At 51.9% G+C, this 18,813-nt stretch overlaps 4 protein-coding genes across 6 annotated transcripts; 2 read left to right on the forward strand and 2 right to left on the reverse strand.

Moving 5' to 3' along the window:
• NCU00495 (SipA3) lies at window positions 1-5,213 on the forward strand. The gene is made up of 2 exons (XM_951087.3): window positions 1-4,256; window positions 4,331-5,213. Exons 1-2 carry the CDS (start codon window positions 397-399, stop codon window positions 4,890-4,892), a joined length of 4,422 nt encoding a protein of 1,473 aa, XP_956180.2. The 5' UTR covers window positions 1-396; the 3' UTR covers window positions 4,893-5,213.
• Window positions 5,214-5,652: 439 nt separating this feature from the next.
• On the reverse strand, window positions 5,653-8,274 carry NCU00496 (hypothetical protein). The gene is made up of 3 exons (XM_950694.2): window positions 7,913-8,274; window positions 7,708-7,849; window positions 5,653-7,647 (listed from the first exon to the last, which is right to left on the reverse strand). The coding sequence occupies exons 1-3, from the start codon at window positions 8,021-8,023 to the stop codon at window positions 6,062-6,064; spliced, it is 1,839 nt and encodes a 612-aa protein (XP_955787.1). The 5' UTR covers window positions 8,024-8,274; the 3' UTR covers window positions 5,653-6,061.
• Window positions 8,275-8,715: 441 nt separating this feature from the next.
• On the reverse strand, window positions 8,716-12,398 carry NCU00497 (the record flags this gene model as incomplete). 3 transcript variants are annotated; one of them, XM_011395562.1, is made up of 5 exons in its annotated part: window positions 12,109-12,398; window positions 11,815-12,038; window positions 10,791-11,647; window positions 9,525-10,730; window positions 8,716-9,366 (listed from the first exon to the last, which is right to left on the reverse strand). In XM_011395562.1, the coding sequence occupies exons 3-4, from the start codon at window positions 11,334-11,336 to the stop codon at window positions 10,044-10,046; spliced, it is 1,233 nt and encodes a 410-aa protein (XP_011393864.1). In that variant the 5' UTR covers window positions 11,337-11,647; window positions 11,815-12,038; window positions 12,109-12,398. The 3 variants fall into 3 exon arrangements, with proteins under 3 accessions (XP_011393864.1, XP_011393865.1, XP_011393863.1); XM_011395563.1 differs by lacking the exons at window positions 8,716-9,366; window positions 12,109-12,398 and having other exon boundaries at window positions 10,044-10,730; window positions 11,815-11,843; window positions 11,928-11,951; XM_011395561.1 differs by lacking the exons at window positions 8,716-9,366; window positions 11,815-12,038; window positions 12,109-12,398 and adding an exon at window positions 11,661-11,805 and having other exon boundaries at window positions 10,044-10,730; window positions 10,791-11,625.
• A 396-nt stretch (window positions 12,399-12,794) lies between these two features.
• On the forward strand, window positions 12,795-16,046 carry NCU00498 (molybdenum cofactor biosynthesis protein 1 B). Its single transcript, XM_950696.2, has 3 exons — window positions 12,795-12,824; window positions 12,923-14,516; window positions 14,754-16,046. Exons 2-3 carry the CDS (start codon window positions 13,058-13,060, stop codon window positions 15,719-15,721), a joined length of 2,427 nt encoding a protein of 808 aa, XP_955789.2. The 5' UTR covers window positions 12,795-12,824; window positions 12,923-13,057; the 3' UTR covers window positions 15,722-16,046.
• The last annotated feature ends 2,767 nt before the right edge of the window (window positions 16,047-18,813 follow it).

Here is an 18,813-nt window from a genome sequence, read left to right on the forward strand (position 1 = left end):
CACCAACTTTCTTCCAACAAGAACTCCACCACAACCAACTAACTGCACCACCCTTTGCGCCAACTGTAACGACTGGCTTTTTAGCAAACCTACTAATCGATAATGAGAGGAGAAGCCGAATAGATCACAAGATATCAAACGGGATTTTTATGGATGGTGCTACCGAGAGTAGTTTTCTAATACGCCACCACCATTGTTACCGTCAAAGACTCGGTCCAGCTGCCAGAAAGGTTCTCGCACCTCGATTGCGACTGTGCAACCCGCCTCCCCGAGCCTTTGTGCTGCCCTGCCTGCCCTTGTTACAAGGTGCCGACGGGACAGACGGGACGAGATCGTCATAATTGTGGACAGCAGCCGCCGATTATACCCTTTGAGTTCGCCAGAATACCACAAATCATGTCCGATACCACGGCATTCCCCGTCCTGCCGCCGGCCGCCGCGGCTCCGAGCAAACCGCAACCAACGCAGCCGGCATCTGGTTCTACCCAGGGCCCTTCGTCTACAACGCAGTCGCAACTACCCCTGACCAAGAAGCTACGGCCTGGCGCTCCCAACCCCGTGAGCCTCAACGAAGCCGCTCTCGATTCTCCGACATTCCGAGCCTCTACCGTCCACTTCTCCGAAAACCTTGACGTAATCGAGCGATGGCTCGACAACTACATCCGCAGCACGTCCAAGGTGGTCAACGACCTGCTCGCACTCGAGGACAGCATTCACGCCTACCTCCAAAAGATTGCGCCGCCACCCGTCAATGCAACCGCCCAAGCCGACGCCATCATTGACACCGACTATACGTTCCTAGCCCTCCGACGGGCCGGCGATGGTGCCCGTGACTGGTGGACCGGGGTGATGGCCACGGTTCGGCGACTCGAGCCCGTCAGCGTCGAGCCCATCCGCAACTTCGTCAATGGTGAACTTCGCACATTCAAAGAGGCTCGGCGAGCATTGGAGGCTGCCCAGAAAACGTTCGACACGACACTTGCTCGCTACGTGAGCCAAAACAAGACCAAAGAGCCGAGTGCTCTGCGCGAGGACGCCTTTGCTGTATTTGAGACGCGCAAGGCGTACCTCAAGGCTAGCATGGACTTCTGCCAGTCGGCGCCCCAGCTGCGCTTTGCGCTCGACAAATTGCTTGTTCGAGTTTGCGCGGACATGTATAGGGAAATGCGGCGCTCGCGGGGCGATGCACCCCTGGGCGCGGCGACTGCGGCGGAGGAGCTGGAAAGGATACGCGGCTGGTCTAAAGAGATGGAGTCGTACGAGCCCTTGTTTAAGCGAGAGCTGCAGGCGGCAAGAAAAGAGGTTGGAGAGGCGACACTGGCAGTTTATAAGCCTTCGAGGGAGATCGAGGACTATAGCGTGTCTACGGTGCCATACTTGGGGTCTAGAGGACCTATGAACATGCAGCAAAAGGATCAGACGGATGTGATTGCAGAGAAGCAGGGGTGGCTCTTCCTACGAGTTGTCTCGGGAAAGCCGGCGAGGACAACTTGGGTGCGCCGGTGGTACTACTGCCGTAATTTCCAGTTTGGCTGGCTTATGAATGGGCCCCAGGGTGTGCTGCAGGGAGACGAGATCGGTGTGCTGCTTTGTAGTGCTAAGCCGGCTGTTCAGGAGGAACGCCGCTTCTGCTTTGAGGTAAAAACCAAGACGCAGACACTTCTGCTACAGGCCGAAACCCAAACGCAGTTGATGGAGTGGCTGGAGGTTTTCGAAGTCGCAAAGAAGAGAGCGTTTGAGGCGACAATGGGCCGAGAGGCAAACGCTGTGAGCGGGGGCGTTGATCCTGCCTTTTCCATTAACCCGTCCACGATTCCCGAGTTCTCAGCCAAATCCCTTGACAGCGTCGAGGGTGATGGGCCGGGCCCTGGCCTTGAGCGGACGGCCACACTCGCTGTCCCTGGTGCCGACGCTGCGGCGCGCGCTAGCTTTGATGCCGCTGCCAATCCTCCTCGGCGCTCGATCACGACAACATTAGCGCGAGAGGAGGGCGAGAGCGGCCGGGAGCATGCTGCCCGGCTTATGCAGAGGCTGGATTTGCACAGGAAAGCTATGCTTGCCAACTCGGATACGCAAGCTCAGTCTTCTGGAGGTATCGCCAACTTGATAAATGCAAGTCATGGTCTCATAGGCAATAGCCCTATCTCACCCATCGCACCCCAGACTCCTGCTGTGCGGGTACCAATTCCCTCGCTGGGCGGTCCTTTTGATCACGCCCCTACCAGTCTTGCGCCTGCAACATTATCTAAACCTCCGGTCCCGACGAATCTCAGCAGAGCCGCTGTTATGGCCAGCGCCACCGCAGATATCAATCGCGGTTTGCCGAGTGCGGTCCTTGCCAACTACTGGGGCAGCAATCCATGGGCATCCTCCTTTACGCCTTTGCCTGAAACTGTTCGAACGCCAAAGGTTGATTTGGACGATCCGCTTGTAGGTGTCGTCCAGCCGAAAGCTCCCGGGACCACGAGCGACAAGGCCTCGACTGCCAGCCTGCACAAAAAGACCCTTAGCGTGGATGCGGCGTCTGATGCCCATGGGAAGATTCAGGAGAAGCATGGCCAACTCGTCGATTCCTTCCCGGCCAATTATCCTCCAGAGTTGAGAGCCCAGTATGCGCAGTTCCGGTTGGTCTTCCCAACTGTTGCTCCGGAGGAGAAGCCGGTCTTGGTTTTTAATGCTGCCTGGTCAAACTCGTCCGGCGAAGGCAAAGAAGGAAGAGGCATGGCTGCTAATGGACGTATCTTTGTGACGCCCGATAACATGTACTTCTTTGGTCACCAGCTTGGTCTCGTCGTTGCCTATGCCATCAGTCTCGACAGCATCACAGAAGTCACGGCGGCACCTGGAAAAGATTGTGATTATATCTTCCTGCATCTGAATCAGGATGCCAGCGATCTCAACATTTCCCGTATCACCATGAAGATTTTCTTGGAGGACTTTACACTCCTGCATGCTCGACTCAATCTCTTAGTCGATGATCTCCAGGCCGCCGAGCCAATGAGCTTAGAAGAGATTATCACTGCGCTGGTAAACCTCGAAGGGGAGAGCTTCGACAAGAGGAGCCCCAGTGCGGAAAGTTGGGAGGAGGTTGCGTCGAACACGCCCATGGATGACGGAACACCCCAGGGTAGGCCGGTTCAACGTCGAATCGGGGACTTGAGTAGCCGGTTTGTCAGAGGAGCACGCGGTTTGAAGAAAGCTCCAATGCACAAGTTCCAGCTACCAGCACACCCTGTTTATTTCGAACCAGAGGATATGGGTAAACCTGTAGCAGAACGGAATTTCGAGATTAGCGCCAAGGCGTGTTTCCATGTTCTGTTTGGTGACAAGAGCTTCATCTTCCCCAAGCTCTACTTCGAGCGCCGGGCCAAGGAGATCGCTCAAGGGCCTTGGGAGCTCAAAGACCACGGTGGCAAGATGGCGCGCCAGTTCAAGTTCAAAGTCGATAAAGCCGACATGCTCGGGCGCAAAACGGATGCAAACATCGTTGACACACAAAATATCGACATCTTCAACGATCACATCACCTACGTCGTCACCCACGTCAAGACCCCATGGCACTTGCCCCATTCCCACGCCTTCAAGCTCATCACCAAGGTCGTCATCACCCACGTCGCCAAGTCCAAGTGCAAGCTCGCCATCTACACAAAGGCCGACTGGTCCAAGGCCCCAGCCATCGCCAAGAATATGGTCGAGCGGCAGGCTCTCGACGACGCCGCCAACGACGCCGAGGAGCTCGCAGAGGTCGCGACCGACCAGGTCCGCCGACTCGGCCCCCACAGCCGTACCAAGCGCGCCATTCAGGTGTATGGAAACATCGGCCAGCAAACACAGGTTGTGGTCTTCTCGCCCAACGCGGGCTTCGACGGTTCCGGCGCCGCGTCGGGATCCAAGAAGGGTCAGCCCATCCGGGTGCGGTCGCTGACGGCCATGATTCTCGAGACGGGCCGATCGCTGCTGGAGAGTGCCATTACGTCGGTCATGATGTGGGCATTTGCCGTAGTCAAGAAGGTATTCAAGATTATCACCGCGCACCGGGTCTTGCTGGTCCTGCTGATGGCTAGCGCGGCGTATAACTTGGTGGTGGTAAGCCAATCTGGTGCAGCGTGGTGGGCGGAGCGCAAGGCGGCGCGGTATATGGAGCGGATCGGGGTCGGACCGAATACGGTCATGAGCAAGGCCATCTTTTTGGCCGATCTGGAGGAGGCGGCGAAGGGAAGCGCAGTGGTGGTGGAGAGGCCTGTTGGAAGTCAATGGTACGTGAGGTTGCATTCATCCATTCTTCGGCAGTCTAACCTGAAGACTATACTAACTTACCTACCAATAACAGCTACGAAACCTTCCAATCAATCGTCAACTCCACCGACATCGACGCGCCTTACACCGACGCCGGCGCCGGCTTCGCCTCAGCAACAGGCAAGGCCACGGCCCGCCGCCTCCGCCGCACGCGCCAGCGTCTTGGCACCTACCGCCACGATCTCCTCGTTGCCATGCGCGTCGTCAACGGCATCGAGAGAGAAATGATTCAGTCCGAGTGGGAGAACTGGCTCGCTGATGAGAATCTGAGGTGCGAGCAGGTGAGCAATATGTTGCTTACCAGTAATAATGGCAGTGGCGTTCTTGATCAAGAGGTTGTATATGATGATGCCTCAAGCGGGGGCCAGAGTGTTTTGAGCTCCGATACTACTTCTATTATGGGTACTAAGGAAACTAATGGTGGAGACAATGAAGAAGCTACTACCTCCAGCGATGGTGAGCAGCAGCAAATGACGAGGAGAGACGCGCTGAAGAAGTGGTATGCCGAGTACTGCGGCGCTTGTGAAGCTGATCAGAGGGCGTTGTGGGAGGGGAAGAAGATGAGGCAGGTGGAGATGTCGCCTTTCATTGGTTGATTGGTTTAATATTGTTATCGATACCCGAGAGGGAAGACTGGGGCGAACAAGATGTGAAAGCATCAGGGAGAGTACGTTTAATATTAGAACCAGGACATACACAAGTGGATAGATTAGTTGGTTGGCCTGGATACTGCATGTTTTCTCTTACATCCTAGCCAGCAATGCAAAAGAAAGGGGTTTGTGATACCAATATCAGTGGCGGAGGATCAACGGAGTTTGAGCATCGATGCATTACCATGACCTCAGCCACTCAAGGCTCGTCAAGACATAATGTAAATAGCCTACCTTGGTATATGTATCTCACTTACTCTTCCTCATAAACTTGAGTGTTGAATAACGGCACGTATCAATTGGTGATGTTAAATGTCTAAAACGTCTGTTCACCGCCTGTCGATTCATTGTGACACAAGGCGGGAAAATCACACTGTAGACACAGAAAGTAAACAAACCCCCTTTATTGAACCAAATATCGTGAACACCGCCTTGTCCGCAATTCCACACTTCACTCTCCCGTAACATCCTGTCCAAGCCACACAAGTTCATTATTAAACTTGCAATAATTGAGCCCCCTGTCGTTCTTTTCATCTATAGTCTGAAACTTATGTTGATTGGAGCAAGTGCGACTCATTGCAGCCTTTCGTTGCCAGCCCAAAAAAAAAAAAAAAAAAGAAAAAAAAAAAAGAAAAAAAAAAAAAAAGCAAAGCGTTACACAGGTAGAACGCAAAGCAGGGAGAAAAAAAAAAATAAGTCGTTCTTTCGTGTTCTTCGTTTCTCATGTCTCATTTCTCTTTGATTGTATGTTAACTCGTTCTCATGACCTCGTATCTCATTCGTTCTTCGTCTCTTCATCTCTTCATTCATCATATCATGCATGTAGCCCGGTTGTCCAATCTTTGGGCCCTCGCTCCCTTTGTCTCTGTGCGCATTTGATGCTGCCCTTCAACTCCTTCTACCCATCCCAGAAACATACAAACTGGAATTATATGCAATCTGTTGAATAATGTTGTCAAACAGAAATCAAAACGGAACAGACACGAGAATTTTGGAAAGGGAGGGAGGGGGGAGAACATAAAGACTAAAACTTCAAACTCCGCCACATGGTCGCTCATGCACCCACACAGACAAAGAAACACACTTGACTCTCCAAACCTATCCCACCCAATCTCTCACTGCGTCCCATTGTCTGTTCCTCTGTCCCTAGTTCTTGGTAACTTGGTAGTAGCCCAGCTCCCACGGGCAATCACCACATCTGACTTGTACATAGCCGACAGGCTACTGCTTCTATCCTTCTTTCCCGCCGCTGCCGCTCCAGTAGTGGTGGTGTTGGTCGTATAGCTTCCGTGGGCAATGACCACGCCGCCTGTTGATTCCCTTCTGTGCCCCAGTTTGGGAGGTACCGCTAGCGCTGCTGCCGATGTCGATGTTGATGGCGTATTGGCTATTTGCACTTTCTGCGTCTCCTTCCTCTGCCCACTGGCATCATCGTCCCTACTGCTGTTGTTTTTGATCTTGGCGTCCTTCGTCCCCTGGACGCTCTTCTCCTTTCCCTTACCGCGCGGTTCACCCCTATTCTTGCTGTCATCGTTCCTACCACCTTCATCATCGCTCTCTTTCACGCCCCCACCTCTTCTCTCACCCTCTGCTGCGACCCCACCCACGTTTAGCCTCCCTCCTCCTCCTCTCCTCCCTCCGCCACTACTATTAACCTCTTCCCCGACAAACACCGCCCCCCGTTCAGGAACCCAAATCTTCACTCCCAACGTATTTTTGCCAAAGAGCTTTTTATCCAGATGTGCCACCACCAACTCCGCGTCCTCGATGGTCTTGAACCGCACGTATGCTGTGTATCCGTGGGGTGTCGTTTCCTTCCTGTCCGAAATCTGGATGCCTTGTATCTGGGCGGCGACAACTTCAGAGACGTGCTTGGAGATAAGGAGACGAATTTTATCCGGTGTGAGATCTTTTTTCGCGAGACCGGTTATGAGGATCGTATGTGGTTGTTGCTGTTGAGGTTGAGCCTGCATTGGGTGGAGTCCAGGAGAGGTGATGGGAAACGAAAAAGGAAGGTTGCGGGCATTGGGAGGGGGCGAGGGAGCGGTCATTGCTGTATTGATGGTGTTCACGATATTGGGTGTGCCAATGTTGGCGATGATGGTGGTAGTCGGTGTGCTGAAGCTGGGCACAGAGGCGAGACTGTTAGCGATGCTATTGTTGCGCTGGACCTGGACGGGAATAGGAGGCGTAGCGGCTGTGGCGATGGTTCCCTCGTAGTTGTTGTATCCTTCTGGATAGACAGGAGGGCTATGATACACTGGAACAGCTACGTAAGACTGAGCATGAGCATCTTGACCGTGATCACGGGTAGCGTAATCTGAACTGAAGCTTTGGTGAGCGTTGTAGGGCTGTCCAATCGAAGCATAGGGGTTCCATGCCGGATCGACGCTGTAGGGACTGATCATCAACGGGGTCTCAGGATATGGCGCCACAACATGGCCTCCATACGGCTGCGCGGCCCCATAAACCGCCGGGGACCCGGATATGGCCATGTTCGTAAAGGCCGGTATCATACCACCGGCTGCACCACCTCGACTGAAGCCATACCCATAAGCTGGAGCGGGGTCTGTCTCTAGGGACGCAGTAGGTCGAACGGTCAAAGGTACGGCGATGGTGGGCTTGACCATAACCCTTCCGCCCTTGTTCCTCCCATCAGCAAAAAGGGCACGGCCGTTAAGGGTACTGCCGTTTAAGAAAGCTGACTATGCTGTCAGTAAACAGGGATCAGGGTAGTTGAAGAGGATGATTTATCACTTACTGAACGCTTTGTCAAAGTTATCCCTCTCTCGGATTCGAACACATCCACCGAGAGGAGCATAAACCTCAATTTTATCGGCTTCGACACCACATCCCCTCCTTACGTGGTCTTTTAACTGTTGCCACGTCGTTGTGTGGGGAAGCTGCATAAAGAGGATTGTTAGTCAATGTAACGGTATTGCTAAGGAGAGAGCTAGGCTACGAACACCAGAGATGGGAATGTAGTAGATTCCCGTCAGCTCACCATCCTCGACGAACACAGTGTCCGCCGTCCTGATAGAGTCTTTGGCATGCTTTGAGCTCCTTGAGCCAGGCATTTTGGCCCAAGGGGCAGTTTTGGCGTGGTTTGGGTGACCTTGTCCAAGAAGAGAGTGAAAGCGGAGACCTCAATATCAAGAATTGCTGCTTGCATTCGAAAACCGAAACCAGTTGCTGATAGTCCGGGATTCTTCTGGGTTGGTAGATTGGTGAACCTTAAGGAGGTGAGGCTGTGGCTGGATGAACAAATAGACAGCGGGAATAGAGAGGATCCTAACGGACGGAGGACCTGGGATTCTTGAGTATTTGCCTCGAATCACCTTGATGAGGAAGAGCTATGGCGAGTCCAATTCTCAGTGGAGCTTTGGATATATCTTCAACTATTGCCAGTTGCGTTGTTCTAGATTCAGGGTCATCCTGGTGTAAAGGGTCGATGCCGGTCTGTCAGGAAGTTTCTGGCTCAGTTTCAACGAATTGTGGCTCCGACTAAGGACCGAAGTTTTGACAACTCTCCTACCCCTGAGACTGCGTGTCATCATCAAGTTCGTAAATTGACGCCGGCCAGCTATTTAAATCCGAAAGCTCTACACATCTGGGGGGGGGGCCAACCGCATGCAACGGAAGGTTGCCGTCGCCTGGTCCTCGAGGCTCGGCGGCCTTCCGGCGTCATTGTAGGTTGCCTCTAGAAATGATCACTAAGGGCAATGCATCATGTTCAACCTCTATCCGAGAGTTGTTGACATGGCTTCCGAGCCGTGGGGTGAACTGATCACATCTGATAAAATGATGCACGGAACCATGACCACTTGCGGATAGGAAAGATGATTCCTCTTGGCCACTCTACGTCATTCTCATAGCAATGCTACTCCGCGTTCTCCTCGGAATGAGACATGTTCGACAGCAAAGGTGATTTGGAAGCGGCGTTGATACCCCTAATATTCCCTCACAGCTACAAGCAATGTGTGCAGCTTCGACAGGCCGGCAACGCTATCCGTACTCGTCGTAACAGTCTCACGGATGCAGAACCGGAGACGCAAACACACGTTACGGGAATGCGTGATGCAGCACCTATAGAAGCTCGTGAGTTGTGCGGCTGTAGGTAACGCACCAACCCACCTCCTGTTGTCGCCGTTTCGTAACTGTATGATGCCAGCTTGTCAACTACTACCCAAGGGGCACTGAAAACGGTAAGGACCCACTGAGCTACGTACAGCCGCGGCTCAAGAGATGGGAACCTGTCAAGCTGCTGTCTCAGTGTCAAGCGAGGCGGTTTATAACGGTGATCCATGGTTGGCGACGCTCTAACTCGTGTGTAAGACAAGGTGAATGCAGGCAAGGGTCCGTCCGTCTGCCAACCTATGTTGATAAACGTGAGAGAGTCTAATTGGCGTTGGACTTCCATCTGTAGGAGGAATTAGATCGAAGCCCAAAAGGACACAGCGGTAAGATCCGGGTCGCCAGCAGCTGCAGATGAAGGTGAATTCTGGGTTATGAAATAACTCGACCGGGCTAAAAGGCCAGACCGTAATCTTTTTGGAACAATTCATCCCGAGTACGCACCACAATGTTTGTTTGCAATTCCGGACCTCGTCAGCTATCAGGCTGCACGAGTCATTCGAATCTTGTTTTGGGCAAATATTGAAACAAGTGAGTTGGCAAGCGGGATGAACGCGGGAAGCCTTATGGGAACAGGAGGTCGTTCGAGTCGATTTACCAATATTCCACCATCTGTGATCAAAGCGCGGGGGTCACTCGCTGCGCCAGTTCATCATAGGCCCCCGTTAAAACGCTACTGATGTTGGGCTCAAAGCCTAACTTGTCCAAGCAGTGCGTCTTGGACCCTGTCACTGTGACTTGACAGCATAAAACGGAGGGTTGGCAGGCCCATCAACAACATCCGCGGGTGGTCCGTCATGCTTCCAAGTGGCCAGTAACGAAAACGGGAACATGAGCCAAAGCCCCGGGTCGGTTATCCTGGAAATAAACTAGGACATCTCCTATAGGTAGTGCTCCAGCACCAAGGCATATGCGGGAAGGTAAGGGATATCGCTTGTATAAGACCATTCGCACAAAAATCGCCTATTGCTTGTAGCCATATGTGTCCTCCATTACAATGTCACCGTCATCCCCAGTCTGTAAAGCATCTTCTTCGTCTGCTTCGTCTTCTGTTGCTGGAACGAGTTCAAGGGGCGATTCAGCGCGGCTCGGGCCGTCGCCGCCTTGTGGGTTGCGTGGGTTGATCCACGGCAGTGACTCTCTGTCCGAATCGGCAAGAGATGCCAACACATAGTTTTGGGTATCCGAGTAGAAGATGGACAGGGGAGTAGATGCGTCGAGACCGAGCCACGAGGCATGCCACTTACCAACCGCTTTAAACCCGGACAGTTGTTGGCTAAAGTCGACCGATTGAGGCCCTTCGGACAGAGGATCCCAGACAAACACGACGCTATTATAGTGGTCTCCTTCACATCTTATGAGCAAGGTCTCGCGAACGTGAGGATGCCACGACAGGGTGCTGACGCTGCCGTGAAAAAGGAGAACTGCACGAAGTACTGCAGCTTGTACGTCCCAAATCCAGACGGTCGAAGGGAATTCTTCGATCCTGGTTGCTATGAGATTCGATGACAGGTCGAAGGCAATGGTAACACAACCTGACAGCTGTTCAGCAGCCTCTTGGGGCCTCGGAGGCGGAGAGATAGCTTGAGAGGCTCGGATAAAGGTATGCATGATGGGGCCGTGAGAGATTCCGATTCGTTCTTGCCAGATCTGTTGTGTTCCATCAGCTGGTCTGACTCGCAGGAGCCAGGCCCCGTATTACAATCTTACCTGTAGCGTGCCCTTGGGGACAAGGTTGTTGGGATGTTGGAGCCGCAGCACTTCCATTGTGGATGCCATATTGACGATGGATAAACTTCTGCTGTGATCACTAATAGCAAGCAGGCGGGCATCTGGAGAGAACTGCACCGTCTTGACACCGGCACCCAGAGCAAAATCCTTCTCCTCGTGTGTGGGGTTGACGGGACCCGACCAGATCTTAAACAGATTGCCATCTGGCGTATAAAACACCACCTTGTGGCCAAGGGCGGGCGACTCCCACACAACCAGCCATCTCCCATCTGGACTCCAGAGCAGGCCTTGTGCATCAATTGTGTCAGGGGCCCACGATCTCTGCAGTTCCCTACTGGGAAAAGCGTGAATGCTAATCATGTCTTTACCAGCCGTCCTGGTCAATAGGGCAAGGTGGTTGGACTGAGGGCGAAAGGAGAAGCCTCTGCGAACAGCCGTAGAGGACGAGAACTTGGGGCTCCCAATCTCGATGGCTTTGGACGAGTTAAGGTCAAAGACAGCCAACTTGAGACCGAATGAGGCCATGACACAGATTTCTGTATCCGATGCACCAAAGTCAATGTAGGTAGGCTTCAGATGGGGAGCAACAGGGTTTCGGATAGTGGCATGATAGTTCCCATCCAGAGCAGAAAACACTCGAAGCTGGTCGAAGCTGGCAACGAGAAGCAGGCGGGAAGACGGCGACCACTGAAAAGAGAGGAACGGGCCAATGAAGTCCTGAGGCAGTCTGACAACGTGGATGAGCTCCCATGACTGGACGCTCCGGACATTGATCAAAGTTGGGAACAAAGTCGCGATGTATCGCCCATCAGGGCTGGGCAGGCAGTGAGCCGAAGCTATGAAACAGACCATCGATCAGCCATGGTGCCTGTGGGAATGAATTAGGCAAGCAACCTGGAGTGCTCCGAGGGCAGCTCCCGCGGATCCTGGTGATAGCCCAGGCCCTCCCTGTCTCGAAGGACATGTGGATGTTGCGGTTGTGGTGGTGATGATGTTTCCTCACCTACACTTTACGTTCTTGGAGAACAACATCTGTGTCGCTTTGGTGTTCAGCGGAAGTCCGGCGTCGGTTTTTGTGTCGGTCAGGCCGAAGAAGTAGTTTAGTGGTCCACGTACGGTTTAGTTGTCGTTTTGTTTTGGTGGGTTTCTGCTATTTTTGGGCCTGTTTTGGCCAGATGTTGTTGGTCAATCCCAGTTGGCAAAAGATGTTGAACAGGAAGAGAAAGTCTAGACGCGAAGGGGGAAATGGGGGCACGCGTCAGAAAGAGCAATTGAGCAGGATGACACTGGCAACTACCTAGTAAGAAGGCGGTCAGCAAACAGTCAGTCGACCGACAACGTGACTTCCATCACCAACTGTTCTGATGAGACGAGAAGTGACAGGTTCAATGGATTCTTCCCGTCCTTCCTTCCTGTCACGAGCTCAAAGGTGCAGTCCGACCCTGTGTCGTGCAGGCACCAAGGACGCTATCTTATCGCTAGGTAGGCAGCGCTACTTCTAAGGAATGTCTGAGGTGCACAGTCAGAACAGCTCGAAGGGAAGCTGTCAACGACGGACTGGAAGCTGAGTGTCAGAATGAACCGAAGTACACGGCGATTGCCTGCCGGACAGTACATTGTGTAGAAGTACATATCCTCTCTTGGCAGTGTTGACTCCCCTGCCAAGACGGAGGCTTCTATCGGAGAGGTGGTCAGTGCGCCCTATCATAGGAAATCCTGATGTTCGCCGCTCTCCGCAAACATGGTGCGGGGTGAAAGTCCAGCGTCGGTTTCTTGTGCTTACCCTACGCTACTATGAGACTACGGTTGAACGTTGAACCTTGTCATCACTTTCTCCATCTTCTTGGAGATAATTGATAGCAGTGTTACTACGGTTTGTCATGGTATTTGTGTATTGCCCTATCTCAGTGGATATGAGATTGTTGCCTCAATCCTGCCGCGCCACATCTTCTTTCTTGACCTTTGTAATATCGGATTGTAAATCTTCAGAATAGCTGCTTCATATCAATTCTCGTTAGTTTAGTCTACCCTGGCTCAAAGAGCTGGGAGGCCATTTCAACCAGCTGATAGACCGGAACCCGGACTTGCAAGCTGACAATTAAACTGATGAGGTCATCACATACCATCTTAGTTTGCCTATTTCCAGTCACATCATGATTGGTTTTTCTCGGTCTCTCTAGTCCAAACGTTCTTTGAGAGTCTAAAATACGAAAGAAAATCAACAAAAAAGAAAGAAGCCATCAATCATGTCTGCTGTGGCCCGCCATGCGGCCCGAGGACTCCGAGTCCGCATCGGAACATGGCACCTTTCCAGGACGTCGATCCCCTCATCCCGACATGTTGCCACAGCTGCAGCCGCAACACCAACAACAACAACCACATCGTCACCAGCATCGATAGTCCGGAACGCTTCCTCATACCTGTCATCTGCCCAAGCGTCAGTGACTCCAGACGAACATAGTTCATCTAGCGTACCTGTTGACGTCAGCGCTGGGGCTTCTCGACATATTCCGACAACGGAGTCGGAAGAGCCACTTCGTCATCCAGCAGCCCCCACGCCAACGTCCTCACGAAGGGACATGCTCAAGGATGCAAAACCCTTCTCCGACTTTTTGACTGACAACTACAACCGTCAGCATGACTATCTTCGAATCTCAGTAACGGAGCGATGTAATCTTCGTTGCCTGTACTGCATGCCTGAGGAGGGTGTCCCACTGTCGCCTCAAAAGGAGCTTCTGACTACCCCCGAGATCGTCTTGCTCTCGTCCTTATTCGTCTCGCAAGGCGTGACAAAAATCAGACTCACTGGCGGCGAGCCAACGGTGCGGCGTGATATCGTGCCCCTGATGCAGCAGATAGGCGCCCTACGACCTCACGGTTTAAAGGAGCTATGTCTTACCACGAACGGGCTCTCGCTGCACCGTAAGCTGGACGCCATGGTCGAGGCTGGATTGACAGGCATCAATCTCTCCCTGGACACCATGGATCCCTGGCAGTTCCAGCTGATGACGCGCCGGAACGGCTTTAGTGCCGTGCAAAAATCCATCGACCGCATCTTCGAGCTCAACCGCCTAGGGGCCGGCATCAAGTTCAAGATTAACTGCGTCGTCATGCGCGGTCTTAACGACCGCGAGGTACTCCCTTTTGTTGAAATGACGCGGGATAAGAACGTGGAGGTTCGTTTCATCGAGTACATGCCGTTTGACGGCAACAAATGGAACAAGGGCAAGATGTTCAGCTACCAGGAGATGCTGGAGCTTATTCGCTCCAAGTACCCGGACCTACAGAGGATCCAGGGTCACAAGAACGACACCAGCAAAACCTTCCAAGTGCCCGGGTTTGCCGGCAAGGTTGGCTTCATCACGAGCATGACGCACAATTTCTGTGGGACGTGCAACAGATTGCGAATCACCAGTGATGGGAATATCAAGGTGTGCCTCTTTGGCAACGCCGAGGTTTCTCTTCGCGATATTTTGCGCAAGATCAACCAGGGAGAACCCATTGATGAGGAAGCGTTCGAGGTTTTGAGGCAGGCTGCGTTGGAAAAGGCAGGCCAGGCCTCCACCGACGGGACTTCTCCATTACTCGCTCCCAACTCAGAGGAGCTCCTGAATGTTATCGGCATGGCCGTTAAGAATAAGAAGGAGAAGCATGCCGGCATTGGCGAGCTCGAAAACATGAAAAACCGGCCAATGATCTTGATTGGTGGGTGATGTTCGTCCTCCTCCTTTGCTTGCTTTCATGTTTTCTTTTGCACTTTGGCCGGAGTTGTGAGGGGGTTCTTGATATGGAGGTTTTGAGGCATGTACATCAATATGGGTGGTTACATCGTGAGATTTTTACGTACAGAACCACGGTCAATGGTCATACTGGGGCGTTCTTTTAGCAGTACATTTGGTTTTGCAAGATGGTAGACATACTAAGGATGTTTCGTCTACCCAGATACCAATACCAATGCTATATTTCAGCACCGTTCGCAGTCATACCAGTCACTGAACCACAACAAACATCAAATCCATTGGAATCATAACGGGGTTTCTTCTCTTCTCTCACCTCTCACCAGCAATACCCTCAGCAGAAACGTGAACAGCTTTGCGCAACGCAAAATACAAGGCACCAGCACGTTCATCCCCCCTCCAACCCCAGCCCCTTCTCAAGGACATGGGCACCTTCGCCTCTTCTCCACCACTCGCTCCTTCCTCTCCTCCTCCTCCTCCTCTTCCTCAGACAGCAACTCCAACCACAACAATGAGAAGGGACAACCCGAACAATCCACACTCGACAATGGGAAGGAACAGCCGCAACTCAAGCCCAGACTCACCCACCTCACCCCCACCGGCGAAGCTCACATGGTCTCCATAACCACCAAGACGCCTTCCTCGCGCACCGCCGTTGCCAGGTGCACCGTGCACTTCTCCAACCCGACCGCCTACCCGCTCGTCGTCACCAACTCCCTGAAGAAGGGCGACGTCTTGGGCGTGGCGCGCATAGCGGGGATCATGGCGGCCAAGCGGACGCCAGATATCATCCCGTTGTGTCATCCGATTCAGTTGACGCATGCTGAGGTCGAGTTGGTGCCCGTTGCGCCCGTTGCTCCGGCTGCCGATTCCGTTGCGGGGTCAGAAGATTTGGAGAGGGCCTCAGAAAGTGCAAAGGGACAGGGATATGGATACATAGACATCAGAGCCACCGTATCCTGCTACGGCAAGACGGGCGTGGAGATGGAGGCCATGACGGCCGCGTCGGCAGCGGCGTTAACGGTGTATGATATGTGCAAGGCGGTGGATAAGGGGATGAGGGTTGAGGGGTTAAGGGTGGTGATGAAAGAAGGTGGAAAGAGTGGGAAATGGGTGGAGGGGGATAGCGTGAGTGAGTGGGCTAGGTCCCCAAGGAGACAGGATGGGGAGTAAGATGCAGTTTGTGAAAGGAAGAAGAACGGAGTTGTTGGCGATGGGTGCCAGGGAAGGAGTTGACTACTGACGGGGACAAGGGAGACGGAGTGTCTGCAGCAAGTGGGTTGTTGAAGACCTGTGGTACATGTTGCCTGAAGAGTATTCTGCTTTTGATAATACAGAGCTTCCGACCCATTTTGAAGGTGAAAGCGATGAAGGCCACCGTATTGGTGGATGATCTTTCATTCTTTGCACTGGGGTCTATGAGCTGTATCTGAACAAGGAAGAAGAGAGGTCAAACATCAATCTCACACCATGATATCCTTTTCGTCTCCAAACAAGAATTGAGTCCAAAGCAGACAAATCACTACGAACACACATTAATCCACTCGTGTTGTTGACAGGCACGTGTCCAAGACACCAATGCCATCTCCTTTTGCAAGCACGCGTACGAAGTAAACAAACATGTATGTCTAGTAACCTCGGCATTACTTTAAATTTCTTGGCCATCAACCACCCCCGGTGCGTGCGGCTCCCATCCATTTCTTATCACGCCTACCTAATTAGGGAAACCCAAGACATTCGCCAAGGACCTCGGGATCGGTCTCGACTTGATATATGTAACCGCCCCCGTCGCCTACCCTAAGCAGCTGCTACTGCGATCCTGCATACGGTCTAGACTTTCTATGGCAACGTACATATCGCTATGTAGTTTCAGCCTAGGGTACGTCGTAGAAGCCATCAGTATCAGTTTGATGCAGTCGATCGAGAACCTCCAAGAATTAGTATAGCTCGACGGGAATAGCCTCAGGTCGCCGCACTAGCCTCGAGCCCCTACGGGCACTACGGCGTATCCCTGAGACCATGCTTGACGGGAACGCTGAACCCCAACTTCCCGTCCTCAGCAGCCGGCAGCCAGGGCCTACTTTAAGCGGAGGCTTAGCGTTGTTGAAAGCTATTTGGATGTGCAAAGCTAGCAGCTGCTTGTCCCATCCATTCAGGTCGTAGCGTCGCGCCGTGGTTCCTCAGAGTCAAGTCATGAAGTTGAAAACCCAAAAAGCAATTTCGCAGTATCGGGCCGTGAAAGCTGAAGATTACGTTCTCCTGGTGGTTCATCGTCGTCGTGGTTGCGTCCTTTGCCGCCCGTCGCCGACCACGACGAGTCCGGACTGGGCTCGGGTCCCTGACTGGTTAGTCACGGTAGTTGTCATGACGTAACAATATCACAGGCTTTCGGTCTAATTCCGTTGCCGCTGCCCGGGATGTAAGTAAATTTTGGGGGCACCTCGTAGGAGCCATGGGAGCACGCGCAGAGCCCCAACATGGCGAGGGATCTCCGAGACCATTGGGTTTTAGGTTGTAGGGCTTATGAGATGCGAAATGAGCAAGGGATGGCTTGAGGGGTTGAGATCTCGGGAGGGCCCTCGACAAAAGGAAGGATACAGTTGAATGTTGCGCAGGGCGGGTCGACCGAGGCTACGCAGATGTTAATTAACGGGAAATGTGGAATATGTATTCAGTTTCGAGTCAAAGCCTTGAGTGAAGTCCGGGTTCTCCAAATTCGAGAAACGAGACATCTCGTGGTGTGCACAACCTGTCAAGTTGACCATCTCAGTTTGTCAGTCCCCTGTCCCGGTTCCCGCTCCTGTGGAGGGGGGGGGGGGGGGGGGGGGGGAGGGTTGTGCTGTTCCAAGTAACAACACTTCACACTTCTGTCTGGACTGTGCGACTTTTAGTTTGAAATGGGCGGGACGTCGTTCGCTGGTCTCCCGCTCCGAACTCAACGTCGACCGGCCGCAACCGAACTTCATGGGTAACTCCCACACCTCACCCTCTTCTCCGAACTTCTGTTTCCTTCCGTCGCCGGTCAAACGGGTGCCCTTCCCGTTCGCATCTGGGCAGTGTGACAGTCAAGGCCTCAAGTCCAATCAGGGCACCTCGCGTCTTCGGGGCGACTCGCACGAATCTCGCCTCACCACCTTTCGAAACCCCTTCTGGGGCTCCCACCCCCAAGTCCGATATTCGCTGTCTGCCATGGCTCTCCAGCGCCGCTCCAGCCGCCGGCAGCGCGCTCACGGCGCCAGTTGGACAATTCGACTAGGTAACAAAGTGGCATGGACCCGCTGTGAACTCTGGGGCGATGGAGACAGGTCCTTGAGGGATTGGAGGGACCCTGTAACTGCACTAACGCAAGGCAAAAACAGACTGTAACCATGACCATGCCCGAAAAAGGTTTGAAGAACACACAAGAGAAAAGAGTTCCACTCTCCCCCTGACCCTGCTTGTGGCTCTTGGAGTGGAGACCTATTGGATGGGGACGGTGAATGGGGGCATTAGAAAATATAGGTCCGATCACGTGCCAAGTCGCTTTTAGTACCTTCTTTGCACAGACAGATCGATAAGCCCGCAAACTGCCGTAAATAGCCGCTATTTTAGTAAATTACACTTACGCATTAGCTAAGTTCTTCCAATATATTTTATACAACGCGATAACATATAATTTTTATATATTACAATAAAAGAACCAACTATAATACAATACTATATTAAAGAATATTGTACAAATAAGAAGAATAAATACGTATATACTAGTAAGTAGGTAAGTAATTAATTATCTAGCTAACGGTAAAGGGAATAAACCCCCTTATATTATTACTAGTAAACTTAATATCTTTTATAACATAAAATAATAAAATTGAACCAAATTAATTCTAATAAGGTAGCCCAAACTATTATAATCTATAAGAAACTATAGCATTTATCGAATACAGGAATTCTATTTACAAATATAAATTTATATATATCCGAAAAGAGAGTATCGCCTATCGGTATAATAAGTATTAGTATATATAATATATATAAGAGGAAATTAGATAGAAACCTACTAGACGGTAGAAATTCGTTAATATTAATATTTATATTTATAAATTTAATTACATTTACGCTTTCTATTCTTCCTAAATTAAGAGGAATAATTAACTACTTATACTACGGTTCGCTTTAATCTCGTAGGGCGAATAATAGAAGGGGTAGTATCCTATACTAATTAGTATAAATTTAATATATATACTTAAATAAATTAAAAATAGGAAATTTAATTTACCTTTTAG

The sequence above is a fragment of the Neurospora crassa genome, linkage group III (genome assembly GCF_000182925.2).
Source record: "Neurospora crassa OR74A linkage group III, whole genome shotgun sequence".
NCBI lineage: Eukaryota > Fungi > Ascomycota > Sordariomycetes > Sordariales > Sordariaceae > Neurospora > Neurospora crassa.